Raw genomic sequence first — 22,886 nt, 5'->3', positions numbered from 1 at the left:
TTTATTCGAACCACGTTAACGATGCATTTTGACCGAACGAGAAAAATTTAAACGATTTCGAAAGATTCGTTTAAGATCTTCTGCGTCAGATGCCCGAGAAACCTGAAACATATCGATGTTTTATCTGCAACTTTGCAAGCCACATGTGTGCGAACGCCTGTAAGACTGTATTTTATTGCGAGCACGAGGCTGAAACAGCGTACGTGCCGCAGTACACAAGCACTTGTACTTATCTGGCCGGTTGCACATGTTATCGGTAATGCGTTATTTGTCGCGAAGTCATTTTATATCTTTGCGTATTACCACGTGAATAAATGCATAAGTATATATACGTATCTTGGCGGTAATAAAGGAAATCCAGAAATCGTTGTAAATTGTTACGTATTTGAGAGAAAAGAAGTGAAACGATGTTTCCATGTAACAGAACGACTCGCGGCCCGTTTTGGCCGCGTGTATTATTGAGTATTCAGATTTTTCAGAGCCGAAAAAAAGACGCTCGATGCGTTAGGCCCCTGACATCACATAAATATTAATATCCTGGCACTAATTTACAGGAAATTCGGTAACAGAAAACGGGCGACGCGCGTCTCTCGTGTTATAATAAATCCTGTTCGACCCGTTGTGTACAATACATATGTATATCGGAATATCTAACGCAGAATGGGGTATATAGTATGTACGTATATATGTAGAAATACGATTGTACAATTATGTACTATGTAAACGGGCGAGTTAAATAGGAAACGCGCGCGAATCGTGCGTGCCGGTATTCACCGGAATTTTCTATCAATGTTATAATTTGACAATGCTTAAACCTGTACGGCACCGTTGAAGTACGTACATGTACCTAGGTAGGTTACACAAGCACACCTGGTCCACCTACCTAGGCATACGACGGTAACAAAAATAAGTAAAATCATTCGGCTATCTCCGATACCGCAATCTTCACATCCGTTCAATGCCGAATCGGTATTACAAGCGCGTCGTCCGCACAGAGTGAATATAGCAACGATAACACTCGGTATCGTGTAAGAACAACACCTAGCTACGTGACGATTCGGTCATGAAACCCTAGAAACTAATGTCTAAAAGATAACAAAAGTATGCGCGTAGGACGCGCATAGTATGTCGCATCGTGTACGTACACGCATGATGGTTCAGGCATAGGTGTGCATACTGACATACGCATGCATACACAGATGTAGGCAGGCCGAGAATACGACGCTAGAGAATACGAGAGGTGGCGGTGGTACCGTTGGCGAAGCAAAATATGAATCTATATCGCAGACTCCTTCCTGGCGAGGGCTCGGCCAAGTCCGATATGCGACTCGTGGTAACTCGTGAGTCGTGGGTACGCAGGCTATTTTGACGGGAAGGTCACATGACTAGACGCTCCGCCGACTGCCGCCGCCGCCGCCGCCGCCGCCGCCGACTGTCGACCGACTCACAGACACACACGAGTGCGCCACGCAAGAGGCGCGGGGAGAGAGAGAGAGAAATATAGATATACAGGTATACGTCGAAACGAAGAAAGACGACATCGCGGCGCGCGCGCGCACCACCCCCAACCGTGCGAACCTGGTCGTTCGGAGGGTTTATTTTTTTTTAGTGTATGCGTGATACCCGACAAGCGTTAAGCTGTGTGTGCGGGGTCCTGAGAGTGTGCGAGAGCGTTGCGTGCGCGTGGTGAGCGGGGAAAAAGCAGGGACGAGAGCAAGCGGCTCGGCGAGTGGTGCGGTGGCGTAGCAAAAAGGGTGGGGAAGCGGAGAGAAGAGAGTCGGCGGAGGAGGAAGAGGCGGAGGCGGGATGGTGGAGGGTTAGGGGGGGGGTGGAGAGGAGGGAGCGTCAGACACAAGAGTTTACCGAGATTCCTCCTTGGACACACACGCAGCTGGCGGCGAGGGCTCGCTGCGTGAACGTACGAGCGGCAGACTCGTCGGTTCGAGCAATACACGCGCGGCGAGCGGAGATATTGCGCAGGGAGCAGAGGGAGCAGACGACGACGACGACCGAACTCACACAGAGAGAGGAAGCCTCGAGGAGCCATTACACGGACGCACACAACGCGGCGCGACGGGACGCGGCGGCGGCGGCTACGACGGTGCTGTCTGCGTAGCATTGTATCGTCCGTCAGGCTGAATAGTTCACTTCGCTTCAACTTTACGCAGAAAATATGCGTAGCCCCGCGAGTCGTCTAGTGTACAACCGTGCGTGCTCGATCGATACGCCATTGCGGCGTACCGACTAACCCGTCGACATACATACGTACATACATTCGTGCGTGCACAACGCGACGTGTATAAAACGCGTGATACATACTTACATACAAACACGGACGCGCGTACCATCTTCTATTTCGTTTGTTTTCTTTTTTTTTTTTTACTTTTTACGTTTCTTCTTTCCATTGTTATAAATATTACAATACACAGGAGTTAGGGGAGAACGGGAAAAAATACGCGACATGGACGTTCTGATACTGACTCGAGCATGACTATTCGACTACGGACTACGATGCCGATGAATATCGCGACGATTACGACGACGAAAACGACGAAGACTAGGAGATCCGCGACGCTCGCATACTGTCGCTTCTCGTAACGTATATATGCATGCATGTATATACAATACACAAATATATATATATATATTATATATATATATATGTATAAATATACTTGAATGTACATATGTATATACGCGTATAAGCACACGACGTATTTTCACCCCCCGCACACGGTGTTCCCTCTCAATCGAGATCGTTTACTAATAAACACTCCCCGCAGCCAATAGCCAGAGCATGCGGTGCGAGTGCAGGGGAGTTGCTGGTAGACTCGAGACAGACGTACAGACATGTTGTTGTTTCGCTCCTGCTACCGCTGGCCTCTGATCGCACTCGGACTCGAGCGGCCCGAGGCCCAGGCCTGGCCCAGGCCACCGACCCGCAGTCGCATGAACCTGAAGCTGAAGCTGAGGTTGAACCGTTGACGCCGTTCGTTCGTGCCTGCCTGCCTGCATCTCGCCTATATACAGAGGAACGTGGTCGTCGTCGCATCGTCGTCTCTGCAAGAGGAGCGTAGCGGAGTGCCGAGCAGCGGTGAAGAGTCGAGCGGAGAGGAGAGGAGTGGAGAGGAGTGGAGAGGAGAGGAGAGGAGAGGATAGAAAGAGAAAGACAGTGATAACGGAGGGTGGCAGTGTGGCACAACCTTCGCCTCTCCGCTTATTTTATTCACTCTTTAAGATTCCGAGGCAGCTCCACCACCACCACCACCACCACCGCCACCAGCAGCAGCACTAGCAGTTTCTGCAGTGTTTGTGTATTTGTCGCGTCGCGTGGTGTTTTTCTACGTTTCGTCGTCGTCACAGCCACAGCCACAGCCACAGCAGCAGCAGCTCGAGTAGTCTCGTCGTCTCGTGGCGGACGACGGCGGCGGCGGACGCGTCGTGTTTCGCGTTACACATCTATTATAATCCACCTCTGTCCGTGTCGTTTCACCTTTGCCTGTGTGTGCTAACCGCGTTATTATTATGTATACTCACATACCGATCATTTTACGCTGGATGGATGATGGATGATAAGTCCCGGACTGTAGGTATTATTACTACACCACCACCACCACCACCGCCAGCGGCGGCACCGGGGGACGGACGGACAGTCGTCCTCGCTATTTATTACCGCTCGTCGTCGGCTACGTTATTCATCAATGAATTTGAGGAACCCAGTGAGATACTACGATCGGTTTATTTAACCTGTGCTATACCGCTGCCTGGAATGCGATAACACACAACCTCCGTCTGCTTCGCGGCGACGACTCTTAAAAGTCTCTTTCTCTCTCTCCAGTTCCAGCTCTTCACACTCTTATTAATAATCCATCGCAGTCAGGACTCTCGGACTTGTGCGTGTGTGTTTCTGTGTGCGATCGTAAATATTATTCTGCGAACGCGAAGATGGTAATCACGGTGTGAAACTAATTAAAGGATAAGTAAACAAAAACAATAATACGCACGAGTGACAGAGAAAAACAAAGAAATGCGAACGACGTTGGTAACCGTAACTCGAACAATGAACACGTAGCATTAAAAAAGTAAAAACGCTTAAAAATGTATTGTTTACGTACGTGAATCGAGAAAATTGCTGCTGCAAAAAGAAAGAAAAAAAAAAAAAGAAAAAAACAGTACATACACATGTCATTAACGAGTTCCAAGGACGAGTTATATTAATAATCATTATAACTAAAGGGAAAAGGGAAGAAGAGTTGATGTTTTAAAAATTATTTCCATTCGTATTCTTCTCATTGTAATATAATGGAGACATTAATATCTACGAATGCAAACAGCCAGTCTTACAGTCCTCAATTAAAATCAGTACTGAAAACTTACCAGCTATCGGCTGTAAAAAGTCTTCAGGGTCCAAGCTCGGCCCTGTTGGGCATGGACTGTAAAGGGCTGCTTCAAGAACCGGCAGCTTATCATTTTTCTACGATAAACCGTTCCAGCAATGGGGCGATATCCGATTCCGAACCTGAGCGGCCAAATTCGGCGAAGGAAATCGAGAGGCTTGATAAGCTCGACGATATCGTATCCTGTAAGGAACTGCAAAGAAACGTTGACGCCTTGGAAGATTCTGACTCGAATCCGCCAGTGCCGGACAGAGCGAAAGTCATAGTAGATAATAAGCGAGAGCCGGAGTTTCAGATACCGATATTAACCGCGCCTGATCAGAGCTGTTCAGAGAGATGCGAAACTTCCCTCGAAGGCGAGAGGATCTCGTGCTTTGTTGTCGGCGGCGAGAGACGCCTTTGTTTGCCCCAAATTCTAAACACAGTTTTACAAGACTTCTCGCTCCAACAGATCAACCAAGTCTGTGACGAGCTTCAAATATACTGTTCAAGATGCACGAGGGACCAACTTGAGGAACTCAAGCTGTCCGGCATTTTGCCGAGAAACGCTCCATCCTGCGGTCTCATTACGCAGACGGATGCCGAGAGACTGGTCAGTGCCCTATTGCTCAGGACTGAACCTTGCGAGACGCAGAATGTTATTGAGAGCGAAAAAGTTATAGTAGAAGATTCGAAGGATGAGGGAGAGGAAAGTTTGTCACCCAGCAGGTTCAAGGTCTACCACGAATGCTTTGGGAAGTGCAAAGGCATTTTCGAGGCGGATCTCTTCATCAACGACGATTCCCCCTGCATAGAGTGTCTTGAATGCACGGGCAGATTCTCACCTCAGCGATTTGTCAGGCACGCCCATCGGTCGTTAGAAAATCGGACTTGCCACTGGGGCTTCGACTCTGCTAATTGGAGATCTTATCTTCTCCTCGCACGAGATCAACCCCACTATCATCAGGTCGCGACTTTTTTTCGGGAGCTCAAGCAACGGCATCTACCCAATTCCAAAAGGAAACCTCAGGTATTTTTTCTTTAAACATTTGGTATCGAATGATGTACTCAGATAAAGGATTGAAAGAATTGGATTAAATCTTACATATCGCATTGTTCATGGCTCGAATGCTTTTTTCAAGATGCGACTGGACACCGAGAAGCTGACCAAGAGAGCTAGAAAGGATTTAAACCAAGAGTGTTCACCCGGATATTACAAAGCAAACGGCATGGGAATGTACCACCCTGCAACTTCCGCCGCTGGTGTTAATGACCCCTATCTCCAGATGCAATGGGCAGTTTTTGAACTTGCGGCAAGGGGCGCATCAGCTTTCCGCCCTTGGAGTGCTGGCGGACCTTGTAAACACAGGGATGGGTACGTTTACGCAGCATACTTTGATCGTCGAATCACGTTCGGAAAAATTTTCGCTCATTGTAACACAGCCAACTTTCTTTAAGGCTGCACGTACGAGTCCACATTCAAAGTTGAATTCATTGTCACTGAGGGTAATTCGACAAAGGAAATGCGATCGTATCGAAGCATACGAATTTAAATTCTTGTTTCATTCGCTGACCAGAAAAATTCTCCCAAAAAGATATTAGTTTTAACAATACTTGCAAATCAAGATTCAGCACTGGATTCCGATGTTAAAAAAATAATATAGTGAATTTACGAGTATCATATATCTGTATTGAATTCAGCAACAATTGTTGCAGCTTTCAAAGTTTTCACATACTCTTGAGGTGATTCATAAAGAGTCTTTAGAAGAAAAAATATTTATTGTAAAAGTCAATGTTGTCAGCTTCCATAGTGGTTGATTCTTATGGATGTTATTGAAAGTTGTTTGAAAAACGTGAAAGCAGATATTTAAACACATTTCTAGTCTATACCAGCACCTGGTAAAATATCATCAAGCCACAGCTTGCGTATCTCTCTGCTATCAACCTTTGAATCCAGTGTTGGTTTTGAGAGTGATATCTAAGACTGTTGGTGGTAATTTTAGATGTTGGCATGATTAGATAACATACTGGCAATGGTATATACCAGATGTCTACTATTAACACGAACCAAGATAACGAAGATAATTTTTTTTTTAACATCGATTCAAATATTGAATCTGACACTTAAGCAAGGGATCGTGAAAAACAACGTTCCCTGACAGATAATTAACATGGGTCTAATTTGTTTGTCTAGAACGACACTTGTGCCTGCGTATCTGAGTCGTGGCCCTCCGGTTCTTCAGCACCCCGAACGAGTGGTACCACATTCGGAGTGCGAACGTTTCGAACCCCACTTCCAGCCCAATGTCGCTCTGGCTCCTCTGCCGCCCATTAATTTACCGCCTCTAGTTCCACCCGCCTCACATCATCATCACCACCACCATCATCCGAAACGTCGCCATCACCATCGCCAGCTGAGTCCGGAAGGAAAACTGGAAGTATTGCCGATTACTGTTAAATTAGAAAAGCCTTCTTCACCTAGCCCGGGACTCGGTCCCGGTCAAGCGTCGCTCTTTTCGCCACCCGCGTTATCCTGCACGACGGAGGGGGACGAGGACAGTAGTCGTGGGATAATACCAAAACAAAATGTCGAGGAAGAGGAGGAGAGCAGTACGGCCGTCACGTCGTCAACGGTAACGGTCGATCCCCCGCCGACGGAAGCAGCCACGTCTTCGCCGGACAGTGACTCGGACTCGGATTCGACGGTTGGCAGGGATCTCGAGTCGAGATTAGCGACTCTCGACGTACCCAAGGAAGTTACGGACCTCGCGCGACGTCTGGCGTCGCAAAACGCCCGTTTGAGACGTAATAGGCGTCGCGATGTCAGGGAAATATTAAGGCTTCGATCTCAGCTTGAACTCCAACAGTTACAGTGCAGTACGAGTAAAGATGATGGTAAGAATAATAACGAGGCAAACTTTAATCATGTAAACGTAACAGTAAACACAAATGATAATGAAAACGCGAATGCAAACGCGGCTGACAGCACCGAAGGTAGCGAAGAGGCGGAAGCTGTTCCACCGTCGAATAAGGATAGTAAGGATCTTGAAGATCCCAATGACTCTGCAGCTGGTAATGATTAGATTTATTTTTATTAGTTCTTACCGAGATTAGAGAAGGAAATAGATAATTGAAGATAGGAAAAATGAAACAAAAACAAAAACAAAAAAAACTGCTCACCAATCATTGCGCCGTTTGTATTTTTGGCGTAGCAAACGCGCACTGAAATTTATTGTTCAAATTAATAACAATCTAATGATTATCCTAACTTCTGTAATATACAGGAAGAGAAAAAATACATTTTAGGAAATCAATTGATGAACAAAAGAATGAAAACTGTTCTGGGTTATGTGATATATAAAGAGCCTTTAACGTTATTTCTATTGATTAGAAGTTCTAATATTGTAGGTATAAACTTTATGAACGGTTACATTAATTTATGACCGGTTTGTAGATATTGTATTATACGGAAGAAAGTAATTAGGTTTAAATAGAAAAGGAAAAAAAAGAAAGAAAAAAAGAAAACTTATCATGCCAATAACAATTACGTTTAGCGATTTATTTAATTGTAATCTTAAGGACATGAGACATGCAGAATTACGAGCATTTGAGTATATCACATATACATCATCTGCGCAAAATGATTTTCTATTTGGGCGTACACTCAATGTTTTATTGTAATAGGTAGAACGAAGAAATAGGTTGCTTTTCGTTAACACTCTCTCTTTTGCCATCCTCTTCCGTTTCCTCTTCATCTTTCTGGCAACTATATATGTATTGTGATTTTATGTGTATGCACATATACATATAATCATAATACCGCGCAATGTAAATACATTCTCATATCACAGGTATCCATACACACAAACATACATGAATATATGCATGATATAATTATGCGTTAATCATTTTATTTAATTAATATTATGCGAATTAATTGTGAAAGTACAAAAAACCCTAGGTGCTATGTTGTTACGTTAGCCTACGTTTCGAGAGCGAACGCGGCTCGTTGCAATACTAAAAAACGAGAAAGAAAAATTAGCCACATTTGTTGAGTACACGTTCGGTTCCGCATTGTCTTCATTAGGTACTATATTAATTATTTTAAGATAATAGTCTCGTTTAATATTTAGTCTTGATTATACACGATAAATGCGTACAGTATATTGTTCAACCCACGGCGGACTTTAGACATTGTTGTTCACCGACTATTTAATGTGCAGAAAACGCATTATCATCCCACGAAAAAATTACACACACACACAGGCATTCATTCATACATACATACATATACATATATTCTGACTCAGAAGCGAATTTATACATTAAAGAAGAAAAAAAAAAAAAAAACCATTAGTTCTCCTTGTCAAGTCAAAACCCGTACCATATTCTATTATAGAAAATAATATAAATATTATAGTAATAAAACTATTATACAGTTCGTGAATCGTATACATAATATTTGAATTATGTATACATGAGAAGAAGAAAAAAAAATTGACAATTAACTCAATGCTCGTTCGTACTTGGGGTACATACACACATTTATATACAATACATATAATCAATCGCGTGTGGACTGCTTTGAAGAGCTCGCCGTCGTTCGTTTGCATCCGAAATATACCACAATAAGATACTGTGAAAATAGTCATTAGAAAATGTTCAAAAAAGTATATTTAAAAACAAATTAAAAAAAAAAGAACGATACTGTACCTTCACGCGACGTTTCAAAAAAAGAGTATACATAAATATATCTGCATATGATAAACGCGCGTTACGATAATTCTCTCCGACTTTGTATACCGTAGAGCCTATTGAAACTGTTGCTATAAATAATAGTAATAATAATAATAATAATAATAATAATGTTAACGACGATAAAAATTGCAGGACAAATTCCACCCTTGATTTAAAATAGTATATAAGTAATGATAATAATGACGATGATTGTTATTATTATTATTATTAATTTGCAATAAAAACCCGACCGAGATTTTTTCAAAGCTATCCTGTAACCCCGGGACATGATAATAATAAATAAATACATACATACATGCAAGTATATTATATATTATATATAATATTCATATATATAATATACTATAGGTACCTACATACAATCATTACTCTGTTACGTATAATGGAGATTCGTTGGCATATGACAAAGTACGCTACATGATAATATTATGATATAAGAGTCCCACCTAAACTAAAGAATGTAATAATCTACGTTTTTCATACACCCTCAGTTATTATATACTTACCTCTAGTTTACATATACATATATACATATGAATTACAATAGTACATATACTAATAATGCGTATACCTTATCTACTACTCAGCTTAGGATGCATTTGAAGCATATACATACATACATACATATAGTTACGTGTACTATACACTCCTACCAGTTCGAACAGAATCGCAGGAGATCTATAATGCTTTCAATCGAATTATATTCTATCCAATATCGAAACCGACCACAGCGTCGTATGGAGTATATAAAAAATGATTACGTACAAATTACATGTTTAAATGACATCGATTTCATGAATAAAAAGCGCTATATATTCGAGTATAGTGAATATAATATTACTACGGGGTAATCACATAAGTCATTCGCGAAATAAACCATTTTTCAAATATATGTATAGCGTAACAATTTATATTTATATAATTATTAAAGAAAACCTAATTTCAGAATCGGCTCTGACCAGCATTTGTTTCTTTGGATTGTTGTTTTTTTTTTTCCTTGGCTTGGCGTTAAAAAACAAAAAAAAAATTCTTACCCAAAGAGTAAAGTAGGTTCGATAATCATGTGTTACGAAGCCTGTGTTATTGTTTCTTCATTAGCGGAAAGTTTTCACGATAAATTATAGATACGTCGGTACAATGGGTATTCAAGTTTCTGTATTTGTTGGGAAAATTCTTTTCTCTTTTACAAATGAAATGTGAAGAACACGAAAGTTTCTCAACGATTTATGATGCTTTTGCTATTTCGAAATATTTCAGGCAACCCAGATACGACTTATTTTCAATTGGTAAATTCCTCGAGTACTTTTCACGCGGCTGCGTCAGAGCGAATTCTGAAATAGCAACCCCTAATTCAGTCAATTTTACGTACATTATTTGGTAAAATAATTGTATATAAGTTCGGTTCATTCATAGAATACGGATTGTATATGTATGTGTATATACATTATACATACGTACGTATGTAAACAATGATGTTGAACAGATGATATTATTTGAATCGTTACAGTTCTTCTCTCAATTTTCGTTTCACATCTGTAGCTTTCGATGCGGCAGTTATGGCTTGAAATGTATTTTAAACCCGAATACGAATGTATTACAAATAAATACGATATTTGTGATGTTTGATTTACAAAGCTTATTGGTTCGTTAATGTCTATTAATAATAATATGATAATTAGCGATTATTTCACGCGATGCGTAAAGTTACGCGTTGACAGTTTTACGCATTGAAAAATTACGTTATCATCTCACAGGCCACGGCCAATAGAAAAGAAGTAGACAACGTTTGCACGTCTTTGTTGTAATTATGTGATTTAATTATCGACTGATGCAAATGTGAACATTCTAGACCATGTGCAAGAAAATCAATTGAATGAAAATCAAACATTTAATTACGCCAAGCTAACTGTTTCTCTCACACAATTGATTCAATTGAAATTTTTCGATATTTTCAACGTTTCGCGGTCAAATCGACTGATATTTTTGAAACCTTTGGATTTTCACACTTAGAAAGATTATCTCGCTATTTGTGAAACAACTAGGGAATGTCAATACAGTTTGAAGGATAGAGATGAACTGTATTTTGAAAAATGACGAAACTTCCGACTGACAGTCGAAAGTAGTATCAAGCAATGAAAAATCATATAGATGTTATATATTTTTCAAAACCGGAAATTACAGAATATTGAAAAACTTTCTAAGAATATATCCTCGTATTCATATTTCCTTGGAAATATCATTTGAATCGGTTAAATCATGTGTTCGGAATTCCTGAAGCAAAAGTATAATATGCACAGCTCCGCATCGCACAGAAAATCCGTACACGCTGTATTCACGTGTGTGGGATAAAATTTTGAACCTCGGCCAGAAAATCTATGCGTTCTCCGAGTCTTACTCATCCTCCCAATGAACTTAATACTGTAGAAACCGATGCCGCAGCTATGAATGAATTTAGAGTCCAATTAGCCGGTACTCGGAAACGGTCGTTTCGAGGTGTCGAATACGAAATTTTCGAGCAAGATTATGTCCAGCAATACCTGGAAGCGTTGCTCTTTTCCGACGAAACAATTACGTGTACGGGCTCCTGGTTCACACATCACGGTATCTACCCACATGAAATGACAAAGGCCCGCGTGGCTGCGTCGCGACCTGCAGGTTCCTGCCTTATCGACGAATCGCGAAAGTTCTTACCGGTTGCGATTCGGTAGGCCCGGCTGATCCCAAGAACAAGGGGTCCGAGGGATCGCCACTGTGGAAGGGCCCTCATCCCCACTCCGGAATTGATTTTGGGACCGACTCTTGCGTCCGTTGAGCCAACTTCCCATTAGGATTTAATGCACAGCAGGTGCGTGAACTCTGTCGCGTTTGAAATTCATCCTCCGCGGTACGATTCCGGAGTGACTTCTCTATTCTTGATCCATTTGCGAAATACAGCTGGTTCGGTATTTCGCAGAATCACGAAATCGGGGGCGAAACTGGCCTCCGGAATATCGAGGGAAACTTCTCAATCCGATCTTATTTCAAAATGATCGCAAACAGACTCAGTAATTAATGAAAATGTGAAAAGGAACCTGGGCCCACTGAAGGATGGCTTTTTTGTGCCCAGTCCGTATACGCCGTGGGAAAAAAAAGAAACGTACGTAATTTGCGAGACTTGAAAGAGGTACCAGAAATATTGTTGAAACAATACCGCAAAACATTGGCAACTCTGCTAAACTGCTTTTTTGGGCTATTTTCTCTATACAAACAGTCCTTTTCTTTTTCTCACCACAATGTAAAATTTACTCGCACAACAAAATTGAATCCTAAAATTCGCACCCACCGACACTGGGATTTTAATTTTAAATGTCTTTCAGCTGGGACTCATAACTTTAGTTTGGAGAAAGATGGAGGCGGTGGAGGACCCGGGGGGGTTGGACTTGGGGCCAGAGTCCCTCTGCCTCCAGGAAGAATAACGGGGAGTGCAAGTATCGAGACGCTAGTCAGAGTTGGAATCGAAAAGGAGAACGGACTTTCGCCGGACAGCAAAATGGTGATCGTTCATGATTTCACACCCTGCGTGGACGACGAGCTTCAAGTCAAGCGGGGTCAGGTTAGCGTTTCTCTGTGATAATTTTTTAATTTAGAACCCTTATTTTCTTCTCAAAGAATGACTCTAGAGTTAAGGTATGTTTAGGCGAGACAAGTGTTGTACACTGAACTTGAATGTAATATGGAATCGATATTGTCGCAAATGTGCACCAATTTTTTTACCCCACGAAACCATAAGTAACATTTGCAATGTGTTATAGGTGGTGAATATTTTGTACAGAGAGAACGACTGGGTCTATGTCATTGCGGCAGATACTCGAATGGAGGGATTTGTGCCGCACTCTTACTGTGCCCCTTACGCGTCACAGCTGGCTGAGTCGACGCTTGCAACCTTAAATAATGTCAAGAAAAAACTCCCTCGTTCCAATGAAAACGATATTGATTCACCGAACATTTCTCGATCTCAAATCCTGCACGAGATACAGCAAACAGATACCGGATCCACTTCTGACAGCGATAGCTATATTCGACACAATATTACCACAACGGATGCTACCATAAATAGATGCAATGTTGCTCAATCTCAAAACTCTCTGCAGAGTACATCTTCACAGCCAGATGTGCACCCGTTCTTCAAGGTATAGTAAAATATTTTTGAAATGTTACTTTTGATATAAAGTGACCACTGCACCTGAATGATGAATCTCTCGAATGAAGAGACTTCGAGGCTTTTCCATTTCAATGGTCCCATAATTCTTGATTGAGAATTGAACTGTTAAGGTTTGAAAAGACTAAAGTGATAAGAAACTTCGAAGTTTTTTTTATCAGGGCTCGTACAGTGTGATTTTTGACCAAAGCATAGCTTGAGAATTAAAAGGAATAATTCTCTAATAATTTTATTTTGAGGAATTCATCGACAGGTTGTACCGTGTCCTTGCCTGTGTGAACTCATGATATCAAATAAATGTATGTGTACATATAAAACTTAGGATCCATCGGCAGGAAGATATATAGTACTGTACACATTTGTGGCACGCGACGAAAACGATGTGAGCGTTGAACGAGGCGAGTTTGTCACTGTTCTAAACCGTGATGATCCAGACTGGTTTTGGGTACTTCGACATTGTGATGGCAACGAAGGCTTTGTACCGTCAGGTTTTGTCTACCCTGGACATATTCTCCATGCCAACAACTTGACAGATCCTCACAATTTAGGTTCGTCTTTACTTTATTATTTTTGAATTAACGTCAATTCTAATTTTATTCCAGAGTTTGTTAATGAACTTACTTGTCAATTTTTTTCATTGATATTCAAAACAGGAACAGGCAACGCGAATGTAACTGGTAGCGAACCGTTGCAGCAGAAGGATGTTAGAGATTTCCGCGACGAAACGAGTGGCACAGAACTAGTGGTTCTTTACGATTATAAAGCACAAGCACCGGACGACCTCTCAGTGAGAAGAGCTGACTGGATTTATGCAGATCTAGCTAATCAGACTGTGGATGGATGGCTGTGGGCGTATGCACCGAAAACTCGCAAGTATGGTTTTATTCCCAAGGCATACGCTCGTCCCCCTGCAATGACTAGCCTATAATTCAACGTTAATTAATGATAATAAATATTAATTATAATTATATCAAATGATTAATTATATTTAGTGGGGAAAATTTTTTTTCAAATCTATAAACCCCACTAAATTAATTATACGTTATTGTTGTATTCTTACACTTTTTTTATATACACATATATACAGTGTGTGTGTGTATAGATATATACATGTATGTATATGTATATATAGATATATGTATATATTTGTATACATATACACAATATACATATTGATTATTTTGACAGCCGTTGTATTGCAAAGCAAAAAAATATGGAAAAAAAAGTTATTATATAATATATCATTAATTATTCGGAGGATTATTCGAAAATCTGAAATCTGCGTTTACGTTCGTCCACCTTGATAATAATAATAATATTATTATTATTATTATTATTATTATTAATATTAATGATATAACGTTATGAAACATTTACGTACTATCCCACTGGCAGTTAGAAATATATAGCAATGTTACTATTATAGCAATGTGTTTTGTCATAATTTATTTGTTTATTTATTTTATGTATACTTTCTAATCATCAAATGATCTCTTCTAATACATGGGACGATACAAATGAGCCGTCGTTTTTATGGGCCCGATGTGCTTTCATTTTCGATCAGTGCACGGTCACGTTTACATTGAGGCTGGTGGAGCCGGATGTAATGTGGTCAATGAAGCCTTGGTGCAAAATTACGCAGTCACCGGTCGCGAAAACTTCCCGTGGACGTTGCGCTGTTCGCAGAGAATTTACGGGCCCCGTATAGGTCAACGATCGCAGACCACCGTCGTCGTTACCGTCGACTACCTTGAAAGTTTACAAAACGATTATTGGTAGGTACATATATATTATATATCTTTTTTTCATCTAATGTGTGTATATATATACATATTAGATGAAAAAAAGGCAGACAGCGAAGAAGATGATGGAGAGATACATCGTTGGACGTGAGAATTTTCAGTTTAATTTTGTTTTGGCGACAAGTCTTATATTTTGAAATGAAATAAGAATAAGGGGAAATTGAATAACGCGTTTCCGTTCCTTCGATGATGTTAAAATTGGCGAATAAAATGAATAGACAATTTTTGATTTTCTGTGCGATAATAATACTTCAATACTGCATCGCAAAGTGCCAGTCGTTGCGTCCCCTACATCCAGACCGGCAACCCAAGCGATTACGATATCACCCTGACTTTGCTCTTCGCCGTGAGAGTTTCCGTCGTCCTCGCAAGGATTTTGACTCGACCAATGGAGTCGCGCGGCCAAAACCGGAAGCGGAAGCCTGTTGCGGTACCTCGGCTGGATCTGACTTCCGTTGAATAATCTGGCCGCTGCACCTCTTGTGGTATTGCCAAGGAAAAAAGAAGGAAACCATTGATTACAGGGATATCGGTCGATGACCATAAGGGCTAGGGGATTGATTTTAATCGACAGAAACCATGTCCAATGTCCATAGAAAATTACGGAGAAGAAACTTACGTCAGTTTACCGGAAACTAAAAGCAAGGCAAGACAGCGACTCGAGTCGCAGGACAGAGAGGCGAAGCTGACGATGAGGGTGCTTTTGGCTTCAGGTTCAACGCTCAGGATCGGAACCTCGGGATGATCGAAGAGGAAGTGATGAGTAAGGGCGGAAAACGCGACGTTGACGGCGCAGTCTAGTCTTGGGCACCTGATGGGCCTTCGGGAACACTCGGTGTGAATCAGGGCGACGTTTCCGTTGCCTGTATCCCCGGGGAAGCTCCCGATTCTCTGACGAACTTCCGGCTCCAGATCAGCGTCGCCGCCTCTCGCCATGCTGCAACAACTTCGCTGTTGGCGAGGGTGAAGTCGCGAAAAACCGACGTTGGCCAAGGGCTGACCCACGTCTCCCGAATCTCCCTCCCATCCGGAATTATATCCCGTTGTGCAGCGCGAATTGCTTCCAAGAATTGCTGGCCCCGTTCTCCCAATATCGTTGAAATTTCGAGACCGATTCTTCGACTGATATTCCGCCTCATCGCCCGGGGCGGACGATCGCGTCGACTTCCGGATCACCTGGACCCCCCGGGGATCGCCCGACGATGATTGCACGTTCGTCTGACGCGTTATTCGATAGCAGCTTGCCGTCGACGCGTAAAGATCTGCTCCGCACACCACACAGCCTATGTCTAACAATGTGATATATAGGAAATTGATTCGCTAGCGCATCCACTTCCGTTTTACACTTGAAAATTTGACAAAAGGTAGTTAGTCCAGTCGCTTTGTACAACAAAGGACCCCTGAATTTGCAATTTTTCTATACCGCTATTCTCTTTTGCCAACCATTTGGGGGGGTCCATTGTTAGTCTAAAACCACAATTTTTACCAGATTCTGCAATAGCTTCGAGCGCCATGTTGAATTTATGTTTCAAGTCGGTAAACATCGATCGTATGGACAAAACATTGTTACGACCAAACTTCTAGAGTATTAAACATCTTCCAAGTTCAGTTATGACCATTTCTTATAGTCAAAAGTTGAAAACGGACGAGTTATTCGACAAATACGAATTCCCTCATAATTTCAACATGGCGCTCGAAGCTATTGCAGAATCTGGGTCGAGATTATTATATTATTTCACTTTTCACATTTCCCACCATCCATGCATTCTGATTAGCATGCTTGGATGGTGGGAAATGTGAAAAGTGAAATAACATAATAATCCGACCCCCTGGTTTAAATTCTGCATTTAGCCTACCAATGACCCCCCTCCCCTAAAAATTGAAAATTGCATCCTCAAGTATACTACGTATAATAGTAGAAAGCTCAAGAGAATGCTACAACAGTACTTATTTAAGAAGAAAATCCGTTCTCTCCGGAGAGGTAATTCATCGCCACGAATACTCATGTTATGAAATATAGAAGGTGAAGAAATGTGAGACTAAATTATTTACACGAACCGGAACAAACCGTATAACGGTGAAGACACTGCTGACAAAGAAGATGGCCCTGGGTGCACGTGAGCATTGGTCCCGGGTTTGTGGAAACGCCGGCAACACCAGCAACACCCGGTGCCAAATGGCAGAGGCCGCAAATCATGGGCCTTTGAGTAGGGCCTGGATCCTTAGAGTTGTTCAATTGTTCGTCGGTGTAATCGTCCTCGGGCTCGTCGTCTTCGACTTCCGTCGACTCCCCCGTCGTCGGTGATCTGTCGCTGAAATTCTCGCACTTTCTTCGGCTGTAAAAGGCCCCCTGATTCAACTGGAGGCTCAGACGGCTGTTCATTTCACCCCTGATGGAATTAGGGGCGATTTCTGAGCTCTGCTGCACTCTCTCCATCGTTTTTCACCCCTGTTACGCACGTTTTCCCGGTATTTCAGGGGGGCTTTTGCTCCGGATTTCGTCCGTGCCGACGTTACTCGATATTTCTGATCCCAATTGACGTTGGTCAAGCCTCGAGCAGCGCGTTGGTTCTCGACAAAACATTGTACAATTAATTTCAGCTTGGTATTTCTCGCTCACTTGTCCAATTCTGCGCTGATTTTTCTTACGTCGCAGATCACTGGGGTTGTATTTTTCTTTTTCTTGCGAGAAAATCAGCTCGTAAAATTATCGCAGAATTGAGACCGATGATAATTTATTCTCATAAAAATTTACAACCGCAACGGACTTGAAGAACGACCTAACGGCGTTAACCGTAAACCCTGTCATTGACAGTACTCCATTTTGGTATAGGCAGAAAAATAAAACAAAATGCACATCGGTTTACGTCTTATCATAAATTTATTCGATAATAATTTCAGATAATAATTACGTGAACATGCATACCTATACCTATTATATTAAATTTTTTAGGGATGTGTAATAAATAAAGGCGTTGAAACCTGGCGTTAATTTCTGTAGATAATTCAGTTGAACTTCTCCAAAGACAAGCTCTGCTCTACGTAATATCTTTCTCTGATGTTCATGGGTACAGAGATTTGTATAAAAATGAAGTAAAATTGGATTGCTCATCATGAAATTATAGGGGTAACGAATGCATAGAAAATTCAAAAACAACAAAGAATGCGTTTGAATGATTATATGTAGTTACATTGAAAAATCCGAGACTTCGCTGTAGTTTTCACTGGAAAAATCTAAAAATAGATATTTACAGGACAAAAAAATTTTCACCACGTCTTTAACACTTGTGTTACGTGTGGGTATGAGTGACAGCAAATATTATATAAACAAATATTGTATTTGCATTTAGTTTCTCGGTGACATACGCGTATTTCAAGAGCCTCACCATAATTGTTCATTGTTTGCCTTCCTTTATATGCTTAATATCAATATTTGAGTTGTCCGACGATACTGTAATTTAGACGGTTTTTGACGCGAAGCAACAAACGTTGCATGATATAGTTAGGATAATTTCGTACTCTGTATCGTTATGCTAACGAAGTCATAAAACACGTTCGATTCTTATTTTTACGTGGGTTGCGGGTCGAACCGAGAACTCCGATGATTCAAAACCCATTATACGCAAAGACAGTATCTATTATACCATATTGGAGTCACGTAAAGATTTTCGATTATATGACAGCTGAGTAATGGCATACGAAATCGTTAATTTATTATACATATCGTAACGGACTAAAATCACCTCTACGCTGTATCTTCGAGCAGTATTCTTCTCATTACAGCGCGTCATGAACGCGGATAATAATTAATAAATGTCGTCTAGAGGTAGCACTTCCGTCTTCGCTCTGAAAATTTTAATTCCTTTTGATTTACGAGATGTTCAACAGCATATTATATGCCATTGATAATTGATACAATACGCGGGATTCGGGTACGCGTTACCCAGTTTTCTAAAAACAGCTGGAAAATTAAAGCACTCTCTCAATTTCCGTTTTATGCACAGGACATTATTTGAGATTATCGCTTTCGCAAACGATATTAATAAAAGTCGAACGATAATTTCACTAGATTTACTTTTCGGTGCATGAAAATAAGCTCGATCAAGCTCGATCAACCTTCCGCAAGTTAAAAAATTGTAAGCCCTGTACCAAATTACCGTAACAATTATTTTTATTCAAACACGCTTTTATTCCAGCAAAGCCAATTTTTATCTAAGAATTTGAATTCGAAAATAACAAAATTCCGATAGTGGCCGTAATAATGCGGTTTCTATTATTCAGAAATTCATACCTGTAGCCTCTTATATCCGACGAATAAGTGACACGGACGATTCTTTTGCTCTTGTAATCGGTGTAGCCGTATTCCCCGAGCACCGTTCCATTCCGGAGCTTTTCTTCGTTGCGAAATTGTTCGTTACCTTCTGCATCGACGACGTTGTCGTAGCCAAAGGCGTAGGTTCCAGGTCCCTGCATCGCAGATTTAATCCAATATTAACGTTCGATAGTTTTGAGCGATAATTATTCGGCGAATCGGGTTTAACGTAGAATTTGCACATTGTACGTACGTTGGGATCTTTAATGTTGTAGGATGAAAACTCTGCCTCGGAGAGTCGACCTTCTCTGTACCGCTCCTGATCACCGAATCGTAAATTTCGTGATGAATTGCTCGTCCGATCATCAAGTTCGTTGCTGATTAACGCACTCTCGACATTTTTCCTCCGGTGAAAAGAGTCGGTTGGTTTTCCGGTAGCCAGGCCCAAAGTCAGGCCGAAGAGAAGAACGATTTTCCATGGCTGAAAAAACGCGGTGATAAGATACTGCAGTTTTGCTATCCCGATAGTTAACGATTAAAAAAATAGTGGCCATCTCGTTTGACGTTAGTGCGAAGCGTTTAATTGACGAGTAAATATAACCGTAAAAATTACCGTCTCGAGCATTGGGATATTGCGTAAAAAATTTCTTTTGCAAAATGAACGAAAACGAAGGGGAAGTTTTTATGACGAAAAAACTATTCGAGTCCAAGTGTCTAGTTGAAACACTGTTCCTAGCTCGGTGACAACTATCAAGCAAATGTCTCACTGGATTCTGTAACCCTTATTATAACTTTCGCGACCATGAAACCGCGAGTGGTCCCGCCGCAGAACCCCCACCTATTAAATCGCCATTAAAGTTTCATATGAAATAGATTCCCACGTCTTCGTTTTGACCCATAACTGTTGTGTTACAGATTATGCGGGCTCGTTTCATTCATATTTGTACCTATGGTGGGCTTCGGAACGGTCGTATTATATGGGTTGCTGTTTTTATTATGGGCATTAAAGCAGAAGTGTACTGAACCGCGAATTCTATGTCGGATGATTGTAGAGATAATATGTATTTCCTATACTCATATTTCAACCGGAAAACAACGAGTCTCTCTGTTACGCTTCAGTTGCAATGGGATATTGTAATTGTAAAATGCGCTCCACGATCTCAGTTGATAATGACGAAGGAATTATTCGACTTTTTTCAAATTCCTAATTAATAATTTCAATATTTAAATAAAGATAACGGTATTATACATGGTACAGCAATGTGTTCAAAGTACATGTTTAAAGATGCAAACTTTTTTTCAACTTCGATAAATTCTCGTTGGGCATCTGATTATAATGTCATCTCGATGAAAAATATTTTGCATAGAATTTCTCGTACAATTGCTTATTCAAAAATTTTAAGCTCATACTAAATCAACGAGAATTTATTTTTGGGCATTGGTACGTTCTGCGAAGAACGTCGCGAAGAATCTTCGATTCACTGCGTGATTTTCGACTTAAGCTTGATTTACAAACCTTGCGGTGTCCAGGTTCACGAACTTCGATGATCTACTCGTATTGATGTCTCCTTCGATCTAGAATTATGTTGTTGTGGGTCGTGCTAATTATCACTATGCGTCATTGAAATAATTCCTATTACATAACATTTTAATTTAAATACACATTTATTAAATATAATAGGTTATTTCAATCGATTTTCAAGGTTTGGTTTCACAATGGTGTTATTAACTAATCTGATTCGCTAATGGAATCACGTTGGTTATACTTGAAATCGGGTTGAAATTGAAAATGCAAAGTTAAGAATTAAAGTCAGAGATGGTATCTGTATCTAGATCGATATAGATCTTAAAGCTGTGGTTTGAACATATAAAGCCCTCATAATTGCGTGTCGGTAAGTTACGGTACAAAGAGAGATCCGCCGTAATTATCGGTTGAGATTGCGTTACAAATTACTATCTTTAACATTACCAAGTTTTCATCGTTTTGCGCTGAAAATTATTTAATTATTTACAAATTCTTTTAAGTATATAATCATAATGTACCGATTCAGTGCATGGTTTGATGAGAAATGTCTTAGTCTTTGTAAAGCCAACATTGCCGTGGCCAAATTGGGAAGAAAAATTCTCCCGAGTCGTCATAGCTTTATAGAATTTCCTTTGACCGTATTCGTCCACTCGTGTATTTACATGAAACGCGTAATACAGGTAGGTAGGTGTATACAACATGGGGGGTGATCAGGGCTGTCGAATGATTGTGGATATAAGGCCCATTTGAGCGCGCAAGCCCGTTGAAAATCGGCTGGAAATCAGGAAGGACGGGCGGTCATTAACGACGCGACGTTTATATTTCTCGGGCTCTTCGACGGGTTCGGATGATGCTGGGCGAGCGTGTGGGCTTGCAGGCTCTAAAATTTTATTCACGGTACCCGCATATTACCGAATAACTGTTCGCGGGTTATAGATGTGGTTGTGGCTGTTTAACCTTAGCAATATGACTATTTCTCGCCGTGCGAACTCTACAGTCTTTCCGTCAAAGGAATTTCACTGAACTCTGTTAAGAATAATCCACTTCACTGTGACGATATGTTTTTCTCAATGGTGCCATTAGGCAGTGTATGTACGATAATACCCACGCAGGTTTGAACTTGGCGACATTTTTCTTTGCAAATTTATCAATATCAGTAAAATTAAGTCTGTGAGGTGAAAATATTGAGAAAAAAATTGGAGAGACAATATGTTCGTAGAAAGTGATCTTGATAAAATTTAGTGTATATTCATTATTTTAGTATAGGCTCTACATTTTGTCAGCAAAGCCTTATGACTTCTTTGTATTTTTCTACGATGAGTAAAATTTGGATAAAGTGAACGATAAAGTGAACTGTAGAAAAATGTTGAACAGACTCAAAGCACGTTGGAAAAAAAATGAAAGAAGAGCGCAAGTTTGCAAGATTTTGGTAGAGAATAATTTTCGGACTTGCGCCTTAGCGAAGGCAACCCGTTTTACGTAACGGAAAGAGGATCAGCAGGCTGAATCAGCTGTATGTGATGTAAGAATTGATAGAATGATTATAATATATCAGCGTTGTATACATTGAAATTGAGGCTGTAAAAAATTTATGAATAAAACAATCATACAACCTTCTGCACGTCTAGCGTAATAATGAATAATAAAACTTCGCTCAGTTATAACATTAAATATTAAGTTAAAGTAAAAATCCGCGAACCTTTTGAATAATTATTTGCTTCAGACATCAGAGTTTCAATGATCATGACAAATATCATTACGGTGACCCTTGTATCGCCGTAAGTTATATTATTTAAAAATAATTCCACGCAAGTATCGTAAGATGATAAAATTCACAGTCGGCATTCGGTCGGCGTGCGCAAGAGAATGATTCAATTTTAAATAAACGCCGCGCTTATGAGACATCCATTTTGTT

General features: G+C 40.9%; 4 protein-coding genes across 4 annotated transcripts; 2 read left to right on the top strand and 2 right to left on the bottom strand.

Annotated features, from left to right (window-relative positions):
* Positions 1–1,871: 1,871 nt before the first annotated feature.
* On the top strand, positions 1,872–8,756 carry LOC124174340 (ski oncogene). The gene is made up of 3 exons (XM_046553388.1): positions 1,872–5,406; positions 5,519–5,751; positions 6,571–8,756. The coding sequence occupies exons 1-3, from the start codon at positions 4,303–4,305 to the stop codon at positions 7,457–7,459; spliced, it is 2,226 nt and encodes a 741-aa protein (XP_046409344.1). The 5' UTR covers positions 1,872–4,302; the 3' UTR covers positions 7,460–8,756.
* Positions 8,757–11,654: 2,898 nt separating this feature from the next.
* On the top strand, positions 11,655–14,679 carry LOC124174341 (SH3 domain-containing protein Dlish). Its single transcript, XM_046553389.1, has 5 exons — positions 11,655–12,270; positions 12,491–12,726; positions 12,926–13,303; positions 13,655–13,880; positions 13,986–14,679. Exons 1-5 carry the CDS (start codon positions 12,222–12,224, stop codon positions 14,258–14,260), a joined length of 1,164 nt encoding a protein of 387 aa, XP_046409345.1. The 5' UTR covers positions 11,655–12,221; the 3' UTR covers positions 14,261–14,679.
* Positions 14,638–16,766, bottom strand: LOC124174344. Its single transcript, XM_046553391.1, has 3 exons — positions 15,754–16,766; positions 15,385–15,613; positions 14,638–15,081 (listed from the first exon to the last, which is right to left on the bottom strand). The coding sequence occupies exons 1-3, from the start codon at positions 16,068–16,070 to the stop codon at positions 14,893–14,895; spliced, it is 735 nt and encodes a 244-aa protein (XP_046409347.1). The 5' UTR covers positions 16,071–16,766; the 3' UTR covers positions 14,638–14,892.
* A 1,372-nt stretch (positions 16,767–18,138) lies between these two features.
* LOC124174343 lies at positions 18,139–20,204 on the bottom strand. Its single transcript, XM_046553390.1, has 4 exons — positions 20,060–20,204; positions 19,700–19,927; positions 19,426–19,601; positions 18,139–18,980 (listed from the first exon to the last, which is right to left on the bottom strand). Exons 1-4 carry the CDS (start codon positions 20,069–20,071, stop codon positions 18,941–18,943), a joined length of 456 nt encoding a protein of 151 aa, XP_046409346.1. The 5' UTR covers positions 20,072–20,204; the 3' UTR covers positions 18,139–18,940.
* Positions 20,205–22,886: the final 2,682 nt, after the last annotated feature.

Source organism: Neodiprion fabricii, chromosome 1 (assembly GCF_021155785.1).
Source record: "Neodiprion fabricii isolate iyNeoFabr1 chromosome 1, iyNeoFabr1.1, whole genome shotgun sequence".
Classification (NCBI taxonomy): domain Eukaryota; kingdom Metazoa; phylum Arthropoda; class Insecta; order Hymenoptera; family Diprionidae; genus Neodiprion; species Neodiprion fabricii.
This window is presented reverse-complemented; position numbering and strand designations above follow the sequence as displayed.

Bases quoted from the DNA above. Each gene is read 5' to 3' on its own strand.
- LOC124174340 (XM_046553388.1), top strand. From the start codon at position 4,303: ATGGAGACATTAATATCTACGAATGCAAACAGCCAGTCTTACAGTCCT. The intron at 5,407-5,518 runs GTATTTTTTCTT...GCTTTTTTCAAG, and splicing joins ATTCCAAAAGGAAACCTCAG to ATGCGACTGGACACCGAGAA. The intron at 5,752-6,570 runs GTACGTTTACGC...TTGTTTGTCTAG, and splicing joins CCTTGTAAACACAGGGATGG to AACGACACTTGTGCCTGCGT.
- LOC124174341 (XM_046553389.1), top strand. From the start codon at position 12,222: ATGGCTTTTTTGTGCCCAGTCCGTATACGCCGTGGGAAAAAAAAGAAA. The intron at 12,271-12,490 runs GTACGTAATTTG...AATGTCTTTCAG, and splicing joins CCGTGGGAAAAAAAAGAAAC to CTGGGACTCATAACTTTAGT. The intron at 12,727-12,925 runs GTTAGCGTTTCT...AATGTGTTATAG, and splicing joins TTCAAGTCAAGCGGGGTCAG to GTGGTGAATATTTTGTACAG.
- LOC124174344 (XM_046553391.1), bottom strand. From the start codon at position 16,070: ATGGCGAGAGGCGGCGACGCTGATCTGGAGCCGGAAGTTCGTCAGAGA. The intron at 15,614-15,753 runs GTAAGTTTCTTC...CAATACCACAAG, and splicing joins TTAGTTTCCGGTAAACTGAC to AGGTGCAGCGGCCAGATTAT. The intron at 15,082-15,384 runs GTATTATTATCG...TAAACTTTCAAG, and splicing joins CTTTGCGATGCAGTATTGAA to GTAGTCGACGGTAACGACGA.
- LOC124174343 (XM_046553390.1), bottom strand. The intron at 19,602-19,699 runs GTACGTACAATG...TCTGCGATGCAG, and splicing joins ACAACATTAAAGATCCCAAC to GGACCTGGAACCTACGCCTT. The intron at 18,981-19,425 runs GTATGAATTTCT...TAAAATTTTCAG, and splicing joins TCGGATATAAGAGGCTACAG to AGCGAAGACGGAAGTGCTAC.